The sequence below is a fragment of the Physcomitrium patens genome, chromosome 4, assembly GCF_059467195.1.
Source record: "Physcomitrium patens ecotype Gransden chromosome 4, ASM5946719v1, whole genome shotgun sequence".
In the NCBI taxonomy this organism is placed as follows: Eukaryota; Viridiplantae; Streptophyta; class Bryopsida; order Funariales; family Funariaceae; genus Physcomitrium; species Physcomitrium patens.
Window position 1 is genome coordinate 4,491,711 of NC_143413.1, and position 16,513 is coordinate 4,508,223.

The following is a 16,513-nucleotide window of genomic DNA, read 5'->3' on the forward strand; positions in this document are numbered from 1 at the left end:
TATTATTTCATGTTGATCATTATTTTTAATACAATATCTTGTATCTTAAGCTCTTTAACAACAACTTCAAAATTGTAACATTTCACCTTTGTCTTTAATAATAGACATACATTAAGAAGTTTATTGAGATGTATTTAACACTTTTAGTATGTCATACTTTTAATATATTTTAAACTCTTTTTAATTTCTATTTGATTTAAATAATATTTCCAAGCAAATCAAAAGATACTTGTATATTTTTATGACTATTATGATTTAAAGAGATATCAAAGAAAAGAAAAATCCAAACAAAAACTTATTACAAAAACTAGAAAACTATATCCATGAGAGGTAAAAAAAAATTGGTTTAAATAGTGTAAATTGTTTTAAATATACATTCTAATCTACATCAAGAATCTTTGTATTTTGTTATTTTATCTTTTACATAAATAATATAAAATTAAGATATTAATTTAATATGATAAAATCATAAAACTATTAATTAAATCAATAAAGAGTATAAAATATTTTGATAGTTTTATTGATTTTTAGATAGCTAAAATACAAGGCAAACAATTCCACTAGAATATTTTATTTGTAAATGTACAAAGGAATATATAATAGGTAAAAATAGTTAGTAGTTTGGAATAATAAGAAAAAAAAAATCCTAAATTTGAAGCCAAATTTAATAGTAATGTTTTAAAAAAGCTCAAACATTGACTCCAGACCTAATCCAATTGATTTTTAGAACTTAAGCTATTTAAAAAAATAAAAATCAAGTCATTTTTTTAAATTTATTATTTTTAAATAATATTTTGAAATATAAGAATATTAATATATAATTTTTCAAGTTTAAGTATACAGTCAAATTTACAATTAGTCTTAATCATATTCAACCATAAATTTAAGTTTTTAGACTAGAAATATGATAAAAATTTAAAATAAATAAATGTATATGTGCCAAAAAGACTATATGCACCAAAAAGATTGTATGTATACAAAAGTTGCTTTGAGGTCTAGAATTCAAGTTAAAGAATTTTTCTCTCTTGTAAGCAAAATTATATAAAATTTGTTCTATGGATTATTTTAAAGTTTGCTTATGAATCTACTTATCAAATCTTGGTTTTGAAAAAAACTTTAGGAAGCCAACCCTTTATGTATATATTTTATTTCATAAAACTAGGCAATGTCTAAAAGAAAGTTTGTCCTTCTTTTAAATTAACTGATTTAAAAATACTATGTATCATATAGTCAACTATTGCATACTATGTTGATAGATATTGTGCTGATTTCTTTTGTGTATTGTAAGAAAGCAATAATGGATCTTATAAATGACAAGGTGCATGCACTTATGGCAGATGTAATGACTAGGGATATGGTCATAGATATTAAACAATGATTGTAGATAATAATCAAAGTGGTGTTAAGATGAGGAAGTCAAGGTAGCTTATTTGAGCATATCTTTAGTTTATGTGTACTTGATCAAAAATCATATCAATATTTATAAGTATATAAGTACAAAATAAAGTATATCAGCTTGCTAGAATAGAATTCTATTTTAATCTTATATTCAAATTACTTTGTCAATTAATCAATTGCAATCCAAAATAAATTCAAATAAAATTACAACTGATCACTCCAAACCCAAAATGAATTCAAATGAAGTTGCAATACTTTTACTATTAATTCAAGTCAATCAACAATGAACCAAACTCAACAGATAATAAATTCAAATTAATTAGTGATGAACTTAACACAATTGGTGATGAATCCAACTTAGTTTACTATGCATTGGTGGAAGGTTGTGAAGCATGAACACTACAAGAATATAAACACACCAATCTAATGCTTGCAAGAATCCAATATTGTAAATCAAAATTTCATGCAAAGAACGATTGTTCCTACTTTCCATAGCATACAAATTATACACCAAAAGCCAATGCTTAATTCCTCTTATATAACTACATGGACTTATGACATTATTTACTTTACTAATTTAGAAGAACCTTCTTCTTAGCAAGTTTTTATGCAATGTTACTCCGTAGACCTTTGCAATAGATAACGCTTCATTCTTGGTGAATTAGCATAGACATCCTTACTTGGACACAATACTAAATTCCATCTTTAAATGCATTAGTTTTGCTAATATTAAATTATCTCACCTATTATAATATAGTTTTAAAATCTATAGCATCAATCCTTTCTGTAATCCTAATTGCATCTTCAAATTTTTATAGATCCTTTAATTCAACCTCTCCTTGGATTATAGGTTTTGATCCTTGTATAAATTAATCGACCATTTTTGTTTTTAAAACATTGTCAATTTAGAAACATAGAAATTTGAATTAGGAGACATAATCTTGTATTAACTTGAATTGTATAAGATTAATCAATTGATTGCATGCTATATTTTTTTGTATTGATGGACCAAAATTGACTCCTAAATTCAATTTCAAACTCTTCTTAGTCACAAAATCTACCTTGAGCTTTATAGCTTTGAGCTCGATGTCACCACCAAATGGTTGTTATATCTATCAAATAGCTTGCTATATATATAATTCCTTTGTTGGTATTTGCCCTAGATAGTTGGAGGTCTTGTTGCATGTTGAAGAGCCATTCATATACATCTTCTTGCATTGAAGTTGTAGAATATGAATTGGACTTATTCAATTTTAGTCTAATAGATGTTGACTCTCTTGTCCTAGACGCTTCTATTTATCCTTACAAAATAGCTAATTGACCTAGGAGATATTGTATCTAAGTCTATATCTAGGATTACTTTGCCATATCTTCCATGCTGTAATTTCTTTATTGAATTCTGCTACTATAATGCCTTCTCTCTTTCTAGCTGACTTCTTAAAAGTAGCTTTTAGTAGCCTCAAAAAAATACCTAATGTAACTACAATAGTTGACCTCCAATTAGATAGTGGCTATCAAGATACTACTAATGAATAGACTAATACTTGCTCTTATATCAATGAAATAGGACTGAACTATCTTTAAGATCTAAGATCTTTTTAATCTATAGCAATATAAATCTTATTACAATATAGTACAGTATTGTCAAGAAGGTGAGTCTCCTTAGAAGAATATGGAGTCTTTGATTACAAGTAGGTTATAAAAAGATATAATATTATTCCAAATGATATCAAATATAAGAGAAGTTCAAATGCTAGGTACTTTTTATAGATTAATTTTTATCTTATACTAAGATATACCTAATCTTTAATTCTAATATCAAATTCAAATTCCTTTTTATTAAAATATCTATAATTTATTTATTACTAACTTAATCTAAATAAAGTTTAGCTTATTGAAAATAATAATAATAATAAAATAAATCTAATAAATAGCATAAAAAAATCCAAATCAATCTTAAAATTTGTTGCTCAAAAATTCTAATAAAAAAAAAATCCTACTTGATTTCAAAATCCTTGCCTTAACCTTCTCTCAATACTTACCTTGAATTACTATATATTTGGATATTTATCCTAAAAGATAATATTTTCAAGTTCAAATAATCCATTTAAGTGAACAACCTCTTATTTTGAATTTCATTTAAATTTATAAATATATTAGCATTATGTTCGTCTCTTCCTATAATTAAAATTAATTACATTTTAAATAACTTTGATGTACTTAAATTAAGTATATTATTACATTGACCCCTTCCAAACGTGTATATATTCTAATATGTACCAAAGAATTAGACCACAATAACACCATCATTAAAATTAAAGTCATTGTGAGTTGTATCACTTTTCAACCATTGATCAAAATATTGAGGCACAAAAGCCTCTAAATCCTCTATATAATTCATCTCATCTTGCAACTTGAAGATTTTAATTTATTTTTTTGTAATTCTAATCTTTAATAGTATTCCAAATAACTCTCGAAGATAATAAGTTGCATTATTATGCACTTCAACTACCACATAGGATCCAAACCAATACAATAAAAACTTATAAAGAGTAGAATGTTGATGCATCAAACTACTATCATAAACCAAAATCCAATCACCTACTTTAATTGGCTTAGGTCTCAATTCATGAGTTTTATTAAATCTCTCTTTGTTGTTCAACCTTGCTACCTTAAGCTTCTCTATAGCAACTTGATGATCCTCAAACAATCTTTTTAGTTGGTGAATTTGAAGTTCTAACAATATCTTTCTATCAATTTTATCTTTCTATCAATTTTATCTTCCTAAGATAAAAACAACCAATAATAAATAGATTCTATTGTAGGTATTAAGGGCTTTTGTCCCAACATCAATTTCATTAACATATAGCTAGTAAGTGTGCTATGAATAGTCCTATTTATCCATAAAGTAAATAGCAAAAGATTGGACTACAATCTTGCTTGATCTCTACATGTCTTGATCAAAGCTTGAATGATTTAAAGGTGCTTCTTTTTATTCTTATCATTGGCTTTGGAGTTATATAAGGTAGTCAATTTCAATTGCACCTCATATCTTATGAAGAAATCATATGTCTCTGCCACATTAAGTTTATCATAATTTTCTCTTATTTTTCCAATGCTCTCATAGTGATATATAATATCTTCGAAAATAAACCAACACACCACCTTCGTAGACTTTGACCTCAATGTCTTTCCTTTTACATGATTGAAGAATTCTTCTCTTGCCAAAACTAAATACTTCATGCCTCAAAACTCTATTCGCATAGCAACCAAATCAATCATCCATTGAAAATGAATGGCAAGTGGATAGGTAGAGCATAAACCATCTCTATACCTCATTTGTATAAAATTTATTTTTTAACCAAATTATAAGATGGCTTTAATTAAAAGTTACTTGTAATTGGTGGTGTGAAGTAGAAGTAGCAAGAACAAGAATAAAAGAAGAAAAATACAAAAACAAATAAAACAAGTACAATCAAGCAATTTTACACCATAAAACTAATCATAGTCTGTTTATTGAGATTTTATTTAGTAAAAAGTAAAATATAAAAGTAAAAAATATTTTTAGAAAGTTAATTTTTTAATATTTCTAATGATACAAGAAATATATAAATCTAAGTTATTATGAGTAAGATATGAAGGTTTAAAAATAATAAGTAAATAAAAAAAGTTAAATAAATAATTTTTACCTCAAAGATAACTTGCTTAAGAGATCAAGAGTTTGAGCTTCACTAAGGCTCACAAGTAGTTTATATAGATGTCTAAGAGAGGCCACAAGGTCTTAGTCTTATCCTTCTAACTACCTTTAAGATGCTACAATTTATATGGGACTTGTGCACTTTCTTTCTTATATCATGCTCAAGTCACTTAAGCTAAATTGTGGATACCAATGCTTGTTTTGATATTGTAGCATTGTTCAAATTCATATAAAATTTTAGATGTAATTTTATTTATAATATTGGATTGATGCAATATGCAGCTTGATTCAATGTTAATTCGAAAGCTTCATTTAATTTATGAGTATTTATAGCATCAACATCATCTAGATGCTTTTATTTAGTAGTTGCTTGTATAACCAATTATAGAGTAAGACTTACTAATAATAATATTCTTGTAAACTTAGGACCTCTATGTAGAAGATTGAAGAAGAAGATTGCATACTCAAAGCAATTGATGACATAAAGCTAGTTGATTGAATAAATATAAGATGTTCACTTCCAAAGAAAAGAAGACTTTATTGGAACATTACATAATGAAGAAAGATTAGGTACATACTTGTTTTTATTCTTTTTCTTGGTTGTGAATAAAAATACAAAAAATAATCATCATTCAGTTGTCTTAAGACAACTATGTATTGCAGTCTTTGGAAGGTACCATTGTTTTATTAAAAATACTATATTATATGTAATATTTAATTCTTTTTACTTTACTGGATTTGAGAAAGCATTGAATTGCCTTTATATCTTCTTTGGATGCAAGAAAATAATCACATTATTTGCTACTATGGTCTAAAGTAGCAAAGATTATATAACTTAGTGAATTTCAAGTTAATAAGTTACCTATTGGTTTGTTGTGTGATTCACCTATCTAAGATTTCTATTAGAAAATTACAATGTGCTTGTAATACACAAAATCTTGTTATTATTTTTATTGTAGTTTAAAAAGCCCGTTTTTAGTACTACAATTTTTTTCTCCTTTTGGAATTTACAGGTTCCAATGTTGCATTGTGCAAACTCAGCAATGTTGTTGTAACTCAAAGTGAGGATTCAAATTTTGGATATTATATTCTTAGGTGTGTCTAAATTGCATTCAACCTTGTTGAGCACTATTGCCATTACCAACAATGTTGTGGCAAATGGTGCACAAGACATTGGTAAAAACATTTTTGGTAAAGCATCCAAGGACGTGTGCCCATGATTAATCTAATTGCTTTGCCAATGATGTTTATTATGACAAGTTACACCTTTACAATCTATTTTCTTAATTTTGTATTTATATAGGTATTGTTATAATTAGATAATGACATATTTTTTTTGTCATTCTAATGATGGATGAGTCAAATTAACAACTGATGGGTTTAATGTAACATCTCCTTGAATATATTGTCTCTCTGTGATTGCAAAGCTAATATGTATAAGTAATAGATTATAAGAGGATGGGTCATCTTAGATACTAAAGCAATTCCTACAAAAATAAAGAAAAAATAAAACCAAATATAATCAAACAACAATCTCTACCATAAAATTAGAACAAAATAACATGTTTGTGTCTTTTTCACTGTATATTGAACAAAATATCAGTTTGATAGATTTTAAATTACCAACTCACTGTAATGATTTTTTAAAATTTCAAGTCAATTTTTGTCATGATTTTTTTTCAAAATTTAAAAATAAATAAGTAAATAAATAAAATACATCTATGAGGAAATGAAGGAAATTTACGGTTGTACACAGACCTCAATAACTGCCCATAATTCTTGCCTTTAAAATGCTCCAACTCTTGTCTTCCTGTTGAGCACAGTGCCAACCATTCCTTCATAATCGATCATGACAACTCTTCATTTATTTTGAGCCACTTATGACAAAATTCATGCTCTCTGTTACAAAATATTCCATAACTATCCAAAATGTAAAAAAGTCTAAAGAAATAAAAACAATCTTTGTTGATTCATCAGTGACTAATTTAAAATTGCACATTATATAATTATGTACCCCTAGATTAACAAAAGTTGTATCAGAAATGGGTGGAACACAAATGTTTTTTACACTTGAATTTGAATTCAATAAAAGTAACAAGAGAAATCATAGCTAATTATGCTTACTTAAATATACACGTACATACATACATACATACATACATACATATATGTGTAGTTATGGTATCGTGGTTTGTTTGTTAGTGGTTATACCATTGTATTGAATACAAAGAATGACAAAAATAAATAAATAAATAATATCAATGCAGAACTTGAATACAGTAGTCGCCGTGCCTATGAAACTTGGACACGTTGACATTATAGCGCTATTATGAGGACACCATCTTGTGTAACCCCTCATTTGGCCCCTCGTTTCAACACCTCAGTTTGATTCTCAAACCAGTACTCCATTTCAAATGACCGAATCAGCTCCAGGTCCCAAGGATCGGACACAAGTGCCAGCCTGAGCCACCACAGTTGCTGGCGGTGTGAACACGTATTCCCATCCCTACAGAGGTTGCAGTCAACACCCATTTCAACCCATTCCTGGCCCCTCCTCCTGTCCACCCAGAGTCATAATATTATTTCTCCTTACGCCCCCATGATAGAAAAATCAACACACAAACATCACAGTTTTGTAGACATAAGAATGTGCACACAAAATATGTGTTCACAGTTTTGGGGTTACTAGAAATATTTTCCTCCAGACGAGAACAGTGGAGATGAGACACGGAGGATGAATGAGGGCATTCGTTCTATGAAAGGTGGGGGGGGGTGTGAGTGGGTGGGGAAGCGAGAGGTACCGCTGTCAGTCCTGTTGGGGAGTGTGTATAATGAGCCGCCATAACGGCGAGACCAGGTGCCCACTGTCGTCTCTTCCCGTGCTTTGCCGCTACGCACGCGCGTCGCTCCAGATCCTGGCTGCTGCTGCAGCTGCTGCAAGGGAGAGAGAGGCTCTCGAGTGGGGTAGAAAGTACGAGATCAGAGCCAGGACTTCAAGGCTTCATTTGGACTAAATGTTATTGCCTTCCTGGTTAACTCATCATCCTCACCACTGCCGTCTGCTGCTTGGGTCACATACCGCCCATCGTTCCCATCTCTCCTGTTTCTCATGCCCCCCCCTCCTCCCCCCCCTTATGGAACTCCAGCTCCCGTGACGACGAGGTGGGCTCGTTCGCAGCTCTGCAGTCAAGGGGTTGGCGTGTTGGTACGCTGCAGTCTAGGTGGGTGCTTTTGACTTCGTAGCCTAGGTGGTTGTGACTTCGGGTCCGGGGTTGGCGAGAGTCTTGGTTGAAGGAGAACTCTGCGGCGTCATCCCTGACGAGGTTGTTGGAATGTTTTTTATTTTTATTTTTGTCTTTGATCTGCTTTCTCCTCTGTATGTTTGGTTGTTGATGACGAAATTCTCGTTTCCTGTCCAAGTCATCGGCCCCTGCCCCCCCTGGCTGCTACAGCGGCGGCGGTGGGATCAGAGTGTGTGTTTCTTCAGGCTGGTTCTTTTTAATAGTTTTCGTTAGGTCCGGCGCCTCTTGGGGAGTGCCAATGCAGCTTGCTGCGGCTCCTTCCTCTAGGTTGCTTGTGCCTATGATTATATTGTTTTGATACAAGGATCTTTGAGAACCAAGAGTGAACCGGTTGCTCGGAGTACACGTCGTAACCAAGTTTTTCTGGGACAACACTTAAGACTTTTGAGGAGCATAATTCTGACGCATTAGTTTTGAAACCTGTTGTCACTCTGAACGAAGGAAATGAATTGCGTAGGGACCTGGTGCCCTTCTAGTCAGATTGCAACACTCAGTGCAGGATATGGAGCTGGAAGTGGTTGTCCACGTGTGTGTGACAAGCTCTCGCCATCTCTGTCGGTCATAGAGTATAGTTATCGTGGTGGATTAAGTACGTCGCAACAACCTGGGTCAGGAGATGATTTCGGTGCCAAAGAAAGCATTGTATGTACTGTTGGGCTTCTTTAGTAGAATGGCAGGCACGCACCCAACTGTCAACATCGCTTGACTAGCATCTGGTGCTTGGAGAAGTATTTATACACGAAGGGAGGTACATTCTCTGATGCTGAGAGAATAATGTAAACATACATAAAAGGACTCAGCCGAACAGGGTTGACTGATGTCGATTGGATATACAGGTGACGGTTGAAAGTGACTAGTTGGCGTCTCCAGGTGCCACAAAAGCTGCTGCTTTATGAATCTCATGGCCCCTCATAATGGAAGGCAGGAACCTCACAGTTCTGAGGTGCACAAATTGTACGGGACCGTGCCCCCGATGAGCCCCTTGAGCGAAACCTTGTGGAGGGACAGAACCAACATTCCTGTGGGGGACACTTCTGTGAGGTTGACATGGGTGGACATATGGGTTACCACCGTCAGACATGGATCCAAGCAGGCCATTCTACAAGGGTTGACAGGTATATTCTCTCACACGGTTTCACCTCGCTTCGGCTTAGCAACTGCTGAGGTTCGACCGTCTCAATGCTCCTCGAGGTGATTTGTGTGTGACAGCAGTTTGGTATACAGTTCGGAATGAAATCCATTCTAAGTTAGAGTCTCAAGCTGCTCATCATCTGTACATCCAAGGTCCTTCTAGTCGCACCAATTTTCTAGAAAGATGACATGTAAACATACCTATTAATGCTGAAGTGTTCTTGTGTTCAGGGTATGCCGAACCAGGGTCCATAATGGCCATCATGGGTCCATCAGGATCTGGGAAATCCACAGTGCTGGACACATTGGCAGGTGACACAGTAGTTTTAAGAAACTCTGCGGTCATACTCGAAATCTTGAGGCTGACGTCGTTATGCTCACTGTAGGTGTGCGTCGATATTAACATGGAATTTTGTGATGCAATAGGAAGACTGGCGAAGAACACCACGCAAACAGGTGACATTCTCCTAAATGGTCATCGGAAATCAACGTTGTCTTATGGAACCGCGGTAAGTTCGTGCCTTCGACCAACTGCTGATTGATTCATGACAGTTTCTAACATGCAAAACAAGACAAATTCCGTAACATTTTCGCCTTCGGATTGTTTCTCATGACTAGGCGTACGTTACACAAACTGACGAACTCATAGGAACGCTCACAGTCCGGGAGACGATGTACTACTCTGCCGACTTGCGCCTACCGAGCAACATGTCACATGCTGATAAGAAAGCCTTAGTGGACAGCACCATTCAGGAGATGGGACTTTTTGACTGCCGGCACACGCCCGTAGGGAATTGGCATCTGCGGGGGTTAAGTGGGGGCGAAAAGCGCCGCTTGAGCATCGCTCTGGAAATTCTTACTCGCCCACGTCTGCTCTTTCTCGATGAGCCTACCAGTGGACTGGACAGCGCTGCTGCGTTTTTTGTGGTAACCACGTTGAGGAACCTGGCGCGAGATGGGCGCACGGTAATTGCGTCGATTCATCAACCTAGCAGTGAAGTCTTTGAGCTCTTTGATAACCTGACTCTTCTCTCTGGCGGCAAGCTCATCTTCTTCGGGGAAGCGAAAGCTGCAAATGAGGTGCGCATCATATAGCCTTGGTTGTCTATTTTGTAAAAAGCATGTCAATATTTGTCATTTACTTTGAAGTGTGAGTGAATGCATGCGCTCTGAAGGATCGTTTGATTTGGAGACACATGTAGCACTTCACGACAGCTGGATTTCCTTGCCCGTCTCTGCGGAACCCCTCGGATCACTTCCTACGTGCCATCAACTCCGATTTTGATCAAGTCAAGTCCAATTTTAATTGCTCCTCCAATTTCCGGGTGAGCTTGCAAGATGTGTGAAGATGTGATTGCGTTGGAGTTCTTAGAGTGAGAATCACTGTATATCAGAGGGAATCAGGTCTGTTCGGAAATCAATTTCAATACTTTTGAAACAAGAATAGTTCCTTCAGAAGTTTGCTCGATAGGTCTCATACTTTAGAATGCCTGTAAAATTTCAGGATTTGGAAAGAGTGGATATGTTAGACAAGATGAGCACCAACCAGGTGGTGAGAATATTAAGCGACTCCTACCAGAACAGCGAGTACGCTGCGGCTGCCATGTCGCGCATCAATGAAATTCTTCAAATGGTTAGTTTCCTGGTTTCTTACAAGTACTTACTTCCAACCGCGCATACAAGCATTGAATTTGTGCGTGTTGTTTCGTATGTTTCGACCTGCTGCTGAAATTAAGTAGAGAATCCTATTTTTGTTTCCCTATTTTCATACTAGATAGCTGGCTGTGCACGTAATGACCAGCAAGGGACGGTTCTGGAGGGGAGCGGAAGCGAAGCCAGTTTCTTAAAGCAGTGCTCAACTCTAACCCGCCGCTCATTCGTAAATATGAGTCGCGACATTGGCTACTATTGGCTTCGCCTTGTAATATATATCACCCTCTCACTCTGCCTGGGCTCCATCTTCTTACACCTGGACTTTTCCTACAGCTCCATAATGGTACTTTTCCCCTCCTCCTGGCTGTTCATCCTGCAAGTAGTTTCTGTGAGTGAGCTGCATCAAATGTTAACACAGTGATTATCTCTCTTGCAACCAGCTCAAGGTTTGATGAATCGGCAGGGAAGAGCGGGATGCATTGGGTACGTTGGCGGGTTTCTGACCTTCATGTCCATCGGAGGCTTTCCGTCTTTTGTGGAGGATATGAAGGTTTTCCATCGAGAGAGACTAAACGGCCATTATGGGGTGTTTGCGTTTGTGATCGGCAACTCCTTGTCATCGAGTCCATTTTTGTTCATGATTGCTTTGATTTCTAGCGTCATCGTTTACTACATGGCAGGTCTGCACCTCGGGTTCGATCACTTCGTCTACTTCGTCCTCTCGCTCTTCGTCCAGGTGACCATTGTGGAGAGCCTCATGATGTCAGTGGCGAGCATAGTACCCAACTTCTTGATGGGCATTATAACCGGTGCTGGAATCCAGGGCATATTCATGCTGGTCGCGGGCTTCTTCAGGCTTATAGACGATCTACCGAAGCCCGTGTGGCGCTACCCGCTCTCGTACATCGGTTTCGACATGTACGCCCTTCAGGTACAGTCTTCAAAACTCATCAAAACCTGCACCAATCTGCGTTGAATCTACACCGAAACTCACGCCACTCACTGCTATAAGAAATTTAACCATCCAATGTCGGTGTTCTTCCTGCAGGGAATGTACAAGAACGAATTCACTGGGTATACATTCGATAATTTCGTGCTGGATGGGAAGTCGATTGGCCCCCCGATTCCAGGCTGGTACGTGATCCGAGAGCTGTATGGGATGAAGACGACCCGGGGGAAGTGGGACGATCTCTACATCCTGTTCGGCATGATCTTTGTATACCGCCTCATCTTCTTCATCTGCATCAAGCTACATGAGCATCTGGGGCCCTACCTCCGCTTGAAGCTGACGCAGTACCGCACCAACCGGAAGCTCTCCAACAAGGACTCCGACCTCCAGCATGGGATCCGTCTCATGATGTCCCCAATGACCACTGCGCAACGCCACACCGTGCCACTCCAGTGCTCCTCCAAGCGATAACTGCTCCCGATTCCCTCTTCGATCACCCTCCGTGTCTGTCTACACAGTCGCTCAAGCCGCAACTCAAACTCGTCGCAAATTGCTTACGATGCCCGCTGGAGAATTACCGACTCCTTCACCATCTATGATTTCAAAAATCCATTGCAACGATCCGCATCCGCTTAACAAAATTAGCAGAATAATGACTGATCCTTACTGAAAAATTAGCATCAGCCCTTGCGTAGTTGTGAATCACTATCAGGAGCTTAACGGCATTTCACCAGAAGATAAGCAGAGGCTGCTTAGAAGCGGTGAACGAATCATAAGGTTGGTATTGATATTTGTCCCATTCTATTGGGTATATGTTATGTTCAATTGATAATAGTGTTTTTTTTTTTAAATGTTTCTGATTAACTTGTGTGTGTATATATATATATATAGATAGGAAAATGATAAAGCAATCCAAATTTTTACGAAAGTGAACCACATATTTATTATTATACTTAATATTTTAATTATTTTTAATAATAAAAAGCCAATATAATAAAATATATATCCATTGGATGAAAAATTTTAAATATTATTAAAAAATAATAATTACAAAAATTTTAACAAAAAATATACCATACTTTGATTCATATTAAATTTTGACAATTTCCATATAATGTTTAGTAAAATAAAAATATTTTTTCTTAAAATTACTTTATTTTTTTAATTAGCTTTCCGTGGCTATTTTTAAAATTAATACTTCAAAAAACAATATTCACAGATTAATATATTATGTCATTAATAATAATTTTTATTTGTAGGTAATATTTTATTTACAACAAGATAGAAATTAATTTGGAAAAATATGATTAAATCTGTTTAGTTATTGCTTAATGCTTAGAATTAGTTTATTTGGTGGTGTTTAAGCTTTTTTTTTTTAAAAAAAATCTATTATACCTAAAAAGTTAGATATATTATACATTCACAATTTATATTTTTTTAAGTTATTAAAATTATTTTTAACAAATCTAATAATATTATCATGAGTTGATATAAATGGTATATATTTTTCTATTGTATGATTTAATAGACTTATTGAAAATATAAATTGATTATTTAATAACAATAATTTCCTATTTTTTTCTTTAATATATAAAATTTCTAAAAATAATATGTAATTTATTATGTCTATGTCTATCAAAATCAAATATAACCAAGTTAGCAAGAAATTCAAGTTGCCATATTATTATATTATAGTATCAAAATTTATATATATATATATATATATATATATAATTCTTCCAAAATAAAATAAATAGAAAAAGATTATTTTTTAAAATATTCAAGTAGTACTAAAAGAAAAAAAAGAAAAAAAGAAAAATATAATAAGAAGAAATCACTAACTTCTTTTATAGGTTAGTTGAAGATTTGATGTTTGATCATAAAAAAATTTCACTAGTTTTTTAAAATACATCTTATTATGCATACAACAAAATTTAAAAATAAAGTGATTTTTAAAATCAACATCCTTAGAGTTTGAATTAAACCAAAAATATATTAATTTTAGAGTATAGTCTTCTCTTTAATTTAAAAGTTATGTAGGTTTGGTCTTTAACTTGCAAAAGAAGCATGGTAATATAACTTATATGATACAAAAGAAGCATAGTAATATAACTTATATGATACAAAAGAAGCATGGTAATATAACTTATATGATACAAAGAAGCATAGTAATATAACTTATATGATACAAAAGAAGCATGGTAATATAACTTATATGTAACAATATTCTTTATGTGTACTTAGTAAGCAAGAATTCATGTTATTTAGATTTTAGAAATGTATTGAGGCCAAAAGGATAATTAGATCACATTTTTTTCACTTAAACTTATCTTGAGCCTAAGATGTTAAAGACTATAAAATCTTTTTATAAAAAAAAACTATTCTTATTGGCAATATTTTATTTGAATTTTAGATTTTTGGTATCATATAAACTTTGATTTAGATAGCTAAAAGTAATAAGCTTGTATACAAATAAATAGACCAAATAACTTATTTAATATGAAAATTGTTTCTTTTTTTTAATTATGAACATATTATTATTTGATCTATATAATATATTTGATCTTGTACTTAGATATGTAGTATATAAGTAAGTAAGTAATTTTTCCTAGTTTTAAATTTGCCCTATTATGAGAATGTTAAGCCTTAAGTATCTAAGTTCTTTCTAAGTTAATAACTTATAAAAATATGAGATTTTTTTGGTGCAAAAAATTAAATATCAAGAAATTGACAATTTAATGAAAGAGCTCTAATACGAATACTTTTAGAGAATACAACTTGCTCGAGAGATAGAAAGAATATTAATTGAGGACATGAAATCCTATCCTCTACCAAATCCTATCCTCTAAAATCATTTTCATAATAACAATATGATAAACTATTTATATAGTAATAGAAGAGAAGATTATTTTTAATTATAGATAAAGTGAAAATTAATCAAAACAAGTTTATGTTGCTATTGAAGATAATCATCCCACTCTATGGAAATTTTATTAAAGAATATCTAATAATCTTCGATTCATTTTTCAACCATTATTTTTCTTAACTTTCCTAAATACATTTTCTCCATTAAAACCTCTCCTCTTTTGACGTCCACGGTTACCAACCACTGAGATCAATACATGGATCATAAAGAAGAAGCTTGGGAGCACAATAAATCCACTCGAATCGTGCAAGCCATCTGAAGTAAGGGAAAAGTGGTAACTAAACGGCGAAAAGATACAGAATAGCAAAAGGCCGACTTTATGGAACGAAACCCACAACAATAACAGTAATGGTTGTTCTGTTAAGAAGAATGGGCTCCTACAGCTCCTCGTTTGGTCGTGAAGCCACAGTAACAAACAAACAAACAAACGATCTCGCCGCTCATCGGTGTCCCCACCCTCCGCGTGTGGAAGAGTGGAAGCGAGACCTTCGAATGAACAATGACAAGCCCCCGCTTGCACGAGGGATTTGCCAGCCCAGTTCAGTCGGAAAAAAGGAGGCTCTGGAATCTGACTGATGGACGCCAAAGGTCGACCAAGATTCAGACCCTGCATTTGCAAGTGGCCTCTTGTTTTTTTATCACAAGTGGCCTTATTTATATGACGTTCAACTGCTCGAGGATCTAAATAAAGAACCCTATCATCTCACCCCCGGATTTTCTGTGACTTGTGCATGTTGTTTCTCTTTTTTTAGATGTGACTCGACGACCGAGTCATCTTCATTTTGTTGAGAATGAACAAGATTCGTTGATTCGCGACCTCACGGCTGGTCGTCACTCGATTGCTACCGCTGACCCATTACCTTGCACCAGAAATTGATGAGTTTGTTGTTGAGTTGATTGTGAGTTAATGGTCCTACTACTCACAGGAAGTTAATTCCCCAGCCACTACTCGTTTTCCTTATACTGGTTCCGTGATGCCGATTCAGCATGTTTGATTGAGCGTGACTACCAGTGTTGCCGATTGTTCCTACCACTACAACGCTCTGCTGAGTCTATTCAGTTGCGAGATCGTTTAACACGTGTGCAAGCTCATGCACTTCACGTGGAGGGGCCGCAAGTAGAGTTCACACGACATTGCTTGACTTGGAGGGGCTGGTCCACAGTCTAGCATCCTCCTTTCCACACGCCTGTGTGGCAAAATCGAGCTTTGGACGATTCATACAGACTCGACGTCTTTCTTTCCGATCTTAGACGCTCACCCTTGCAGAGCTGTGCCGTGCGTGGTATTTGCTGCTTCGACGCTCTCGATGGCTTGGTTTGGGCCTCAGTTTCTGCTAAATCGGAGAAGACTTGAGGACTCGAGACCTAATTTGCGTACACTTTGGGGTAGTAGTCGAGAAATACACCCAGGGCGTGGACGTGTTCGCTGTGTTCTATCCAGCCTGTAAAAGCCATGC

General features: G+C 34.6%; 2 protein-coding genes across 5 annotated transcripts; one reads left to right on the forward strand and one right to left on the reverse strand.

Moving 5' to 3' along the window:
- Positions 1-7,385: 7,385 nt before the first annotated feature.
- LOC149989355 (uncharacterized) lies at positions 7,386-8,206 on the reverse strand. The gene is made up of 3 exons (XM_090250172.1): positions 8,120-8,206; positions 7,897-8,029; positions 7,386-7,652 (listed from the first exon to the last, which is right to left on the reverse strand). The coding sequence occupies exons 1-3, from the start codon at positions 8,204-8,206 to the stop codon at positions 7,519-7,521; spliced, it is 354 nt and encodes a 117-aa protein (XP_090106298.1). The 3' UTR covers positions 7,386-7,518.
- Positions 8,145-12,981, forward strand: LOC112280971 (ABC transporter G family member 11). Of its 4 annotated transcripts, XM_090249542.1 has the most exons (11): positions 8,177-8,316; positions 9,234-9,512; positions 9,760-9,840; positions 9,955-10,037; positions 10,147-10,608; positions 10,731-10,853; positions 11,033-11,161; positions 11,330-11,524; positions 11,645-11,664; positions 11,862-12,112; positions 12,230-12,981. In XM_090249542.1, the coding sequence occupies exons 2-11, from the start codon at positions 9,290-9,292 to the stop codon at positions 12,268-12,270; spliced, it is 1,608 nt and encodes a 535-aa protein (XP_090105668.1). In that variant the 5' UTR covers positions 8,177-8,316; positions 9,234-9,289; the 3' UTR covers positions 12,271-12,981. The 4 variants fall into 4 exon arrangements, with proteins under 4 accessions (XP_024372741.1, XP_024372739.1, XP_090105668.1 ...); XM_024516973.3 differs by having other exon boundaries at positions 8,145-8,316; positions 9,268-9,512; positions 11,645-12,112; XM_024516971.3 differs by having other exon boundaries at positions 8,160-8,316; positions 11,645-12,112.
- The last annotated feature ends 3,532 nt before the right edge of the window (positions 12,982-16,513 follow it).